This window comes from Hipposideros armiger, unplaced genomic scaffold, assembly GCF_001890085.2.
Source record: "Hipposideros armiger isolate ML-2016 unplaced genomic scaffold, ASM189008v1 scaffold_133, whole genome shotgun sequence".
Classification (NCBI taxonomy): Eukaryota; Metazoa; Chordata; class Mammalia; order Chiroptera; family Hipposideridae; genus Hipposideros; species Hipposideros armiger.
In genome coordinates, this window is record NW_017731483.1 from 1,803,884 (window position 1) to 1,807,825 (window position 3,942).

At 48.4% G+C, this 3,942-nt stretch overlaps 1 protein-coding gene across 1 annotated transcript in view; it reads left to right on the plus strand.

Moving 5' to 3' along the window:
- The window catches only part of TBC1D2 (TBC1 domain family member 2), a 51,798-nt gene that overhangs the window by 42,595 nt on the left and 5,261 nt on the right, over positions 1 to 3,942 (plus strand). The window contains exons 7-8 of the mRNA XM_019649474.1: positions 3,274 to 3,325; positions 3,412 to 3,554. Of these exons, the coding sequence (XP_019505019.1) occupies positions 3,274 to 3,325; positions 3,412 to 3,554 (195 nt within the window). The remainder of the gene's footprint in view (positions 1 to 3,273; positions 3,326 to 3,411; positions 3,555 to 3,942) is intronic.

Genomic DNA, 3,942 nt, shown 5'->3' on the forward strand with positions numbered 1-3,942 from the left:
TCTCCTTTGATTTGTGCTCAGGGAGGTGCCAATCTCATAGAAAGCAGGATGGACGGTCCCCTGGAGTTGGGTGATGCACAGCCCAGCTCACAAATTGCAGAACTGTCTGGGTCTGGGTCATTTGCTTTAAACGAAACCCTTCCAGCAGAGCCCAAGAGAAAAAGAATTTGTAAGTGTTACAGGGGAACCTCACACAGGAAAAGAAAATAGAGCTAAGGACCAGATGGTCACTGGAAGCCAAGGCGACTGCACAACCCCGGGGGACGCCATTCGTGCCATACTCTCTGGGGATGTGGTCCCGTGAGATGGCACAGCGCCGCGGTACTGCTCTGCAGCCCTCTGTGGGGCTGCGTGGTCCATGGCCTCTGTCATTCCACATGTCTGCTTCCTTGTCTCTCAGTAGACCATCCTCTCTGTCCATCATTCTATGGACATTTAGGGCCCACCGAGGTTGTCAGATTGGAGACCTCAGCCCCTGAGCCTGGAGCCTTTCAGCAAGTCTTCCTACTTGTTGATACCCTTATGTCCCAGGTCTAAATTCCCACAGGAAGGAATCTGATTGGCCCAGCCTGGATTAATTTCTCCTTCTAGCCCAATAGCAGGAGACAAGGGATAAAGGTGGGGTGACCTGGTAGGGCTTCCCCCTCCAGTAGTGTGGGGGTCTCTCACAGATGCCCCCGCTTATCTCAGTAGAGGTTGCACCATCTCAGATATTTCCCAAAGCAAGTTTTGACTCAATTCAATTTAAACACACATATCTCAAGCAAAATTTACATAAGCCATTCTGCTCTTTTTTCAGAATAGGTGGTGTGTGACATTTATTCAACACACAGTAAACATTCTGAGTGTCCCTGCTCAAACTGGAATCATTCCCAAGGGTAGATATTTTTGATACTTTATTTCCAGTCTAAATAGTGTACAATTGAGCCTATACTAGTACATGTACAATCACTGGGAATTCTGAGTTAAATCCAGCATAATTAATCTGTGCTGAAGCGGGGGAAAGGGGAGGGGAATCCTATAGCAGGAGGGGCTCTTGAGAGAAGCCTCATAGAAGGAAAGCAGCTTCTCCCTGGGTAGAAAGAGGCCGCACCAAGGCTGTGGAGAGGTATATACCGATAGGAATAGCTGAGACCAAGACAGGGATGACACCCAGGGGGAATTTCTTTCTCTGAGTGCTTTTTTTTGAAAACAATAATTGGTATTTAGGCAAATATTCATATTAGTGCCTTGAATAGAAAGTTATTTGCAATGGAAAGAATCTGTTCAAATATGGAGGGTGCAGCTTATTCTTTCAAAAGCCCTTAAAACTCAAAGCCTGCAGGCCCTTTTTACTTGTCTGAGTGCCGCCATCTAATGGCAGCCATTGGAACTGCAGGTATCATGTCTGGAGGACAGGCACTGCTTGTATGCAATAAATCAAACTTGGTTAGAGGGTGATAGATATCATAGTAATGATTTAGTACTAATTTAAAGCATAAAATTTAAAGCCGTTTCCCTTTAAAATATAAATGGAGTGCTTTAAAAGTGTCGTCCCCCCCACCACTACCACACTCCCTTCTTTGTAGACCCACTTGCGCCCTGTATGCCTTAAGTTGGAGTTTGTCTGGCCACAGCCCTCAGCAGTTGGCAGGCCCTAGTTGGTGCCAGCAGCCTCTCATCACTGACCTTTTAATGTGTGCAGAAATCTAAGCCGATGCTGGCAGCCAGCTCCTGGACTGCGCACATCCTGAGGCTCCCGTGGAAATGGATGGGGTGGGAAGAACACCAGGCTGGACTTTGGGAGCCCTGGGCACTGTTTCCACTCTGCCACCAGCAGACTGTGTGACCTTGAGCAAGTCACTTTTGCTTTCTGGGCCTCAGTCTTCTCATCTGCAATGAGTTTGTCTAGACCAGAGATGACTAGGGGAAAGCTGCTGCCTAGAGCCTTGTTTTGTTAGTTTTTGAGGCAGCTTCCAGACTCAGTGGGAAAGAGTGCCATGATCAATTAGTGATGTCTGCCCTGGGCATAGACCAAGAGAATGGTCTGTGGTGGCCAGTGTGTCAGACATTTGCTATCCCTGAACCCAGTGACCTGAGAAGCCCCCTTCTTCCCCGGCCCTGAGAAGGCAGAGTATCCTGTTGCTCAGGAGACCTGTGACTCTTCTCTGCATCCACTCAGCTCAGATTCAGTTCAGGAGAGTTTGTACAAATATTTCAGCCAGAGCAGAGAGGCATTCTTTCCCAATCTACTGGGGAGATGAAAGGGATTTCTTTTTCTTTTGCAAGCTAAACCTGTTTCTTTAAAAAGCAGGAACCTCAGAAGAGGTTGGAGGTCATGAATACAATCTAGTAAGAGCCCAGAGAAGTATAAATATGTGGACAATGAAATGTGCTCTGTTAGCCTATCAAGAGTGTGAGCAGCCACAGTGTTGTAAAGCGGCATCTCCCTGAGGGTGTTCAGTGGGTGCTCTATACAAAAGGTGCTCCGCTGCCCCCCTGGACAGCCTTGGGTTAGAGAGTCACACAGCGTTTTGTCACTGCAGGATTTCCAAGAGGCTTTGCTAAGATACTGTGTATCCTAAGCCTCTAAAAGGGAGCTGGAGTACACAGCATTCCCTAAACATCTTTGAATATGGGACCTGGCATCTAGCATCATGACAGACAAGTCACGAGAATACATTTCAGAAATGTATTCTTGGCTTGGCCCTGGAAGAGACCTGCCAGGAAAGATAGAAGAAATAGAGAAAATAGTACTTCTTCCATACAGACTGCCCTGGTCAGCACTGTGGGTTTTTTCTTTCATACCCTTGATATCATTAGAGTTTCATGATAACTTTGGGGAAAGGGGAGGCAAAGGACAAAAAGAACTCTGTGTATCGAGCACCTGGTATATGCCAGACAGTGAGCAGGGCACTGGAGGTCTGTCTGCTCATTCAAAATGCCTCACAGCCCTGGGAGGTACATATTGTTAACTCCACTTTACAGATGATGAAACTGAGGCTTGGAGAGGTTAGCACACTTGCAGAGGTCTCAAAGCCTGTGGATATTAAGATGAGGATAGCGAACATTCATAAAACACTCACCATGTGTCAGGCATTGTGCTGGGCATATAACATGTGTTAACTGTGTTCATCCTCATAACAGTCCTGTGATTATTAGGAGGAGGCTGAGGCGCAGAGAGGTTAAGTAACTTGCTCAGGGTCACCCAGCAAGGAAATGGCAGGACCAGGATTCACACCCAAGCAACAGGACTCCAGAGAATCACCATTACTCTGGGAATCCTCTATGTAGTTCCCCCCAAAAGCATATTCGTCTCACCGGCGGCACCAAGAACACCAGCCTGGTAAAGGAGTGGGGTTGGGCAGGACTTTCCCCCAGGACCACCTCTGTCACAAGCTTCCTGGCTGTGACTTCTGTGGGTCACTCCAGGCCTCCTTCCCTCCCACCCCAGGCTGGCGGCCATCGCTCTCCTGGTCCTGGATGAAGAGGAAAGTGCCTTCTGGTGCCTGGTGGCCATTGTGGAGACCATCATGCCTCCTGACTACTACAGCAAGATGCTGACAGCATCCCAGGTGAGCGGAGCAAAGAGAGGACTTAGGGGCTATGCAGGTTGGCCGCTGAGGTGTTCCTGCAAGCCGGTGACTCTCAGAAAAGTCAGGGATCTCTCAGGCCTCCATTTAGCCCCTCTGTATAGTGGGCCAGTAGCCCCTCCCTGGGACTGCTAGGAAGTTCCAATGAGCTGATGACCTTTAGCATTGTTGGGGCCCTGCTCACGGGATAGACTGTTACTCCAGTGGTGACGTTATGTCATTAGAAACGGTTTTCTGGAGAGGGGAGAAGAACATTTAGTGTCATTTGCTATTTGCCAATAAAGAATTTCAAAACAGAGGTCAGGTAGCGTGGAAGATGGGCCTGGGAGGATGGAGGAGGTGATGATTCTTCACACACGTTCGTCTCCTG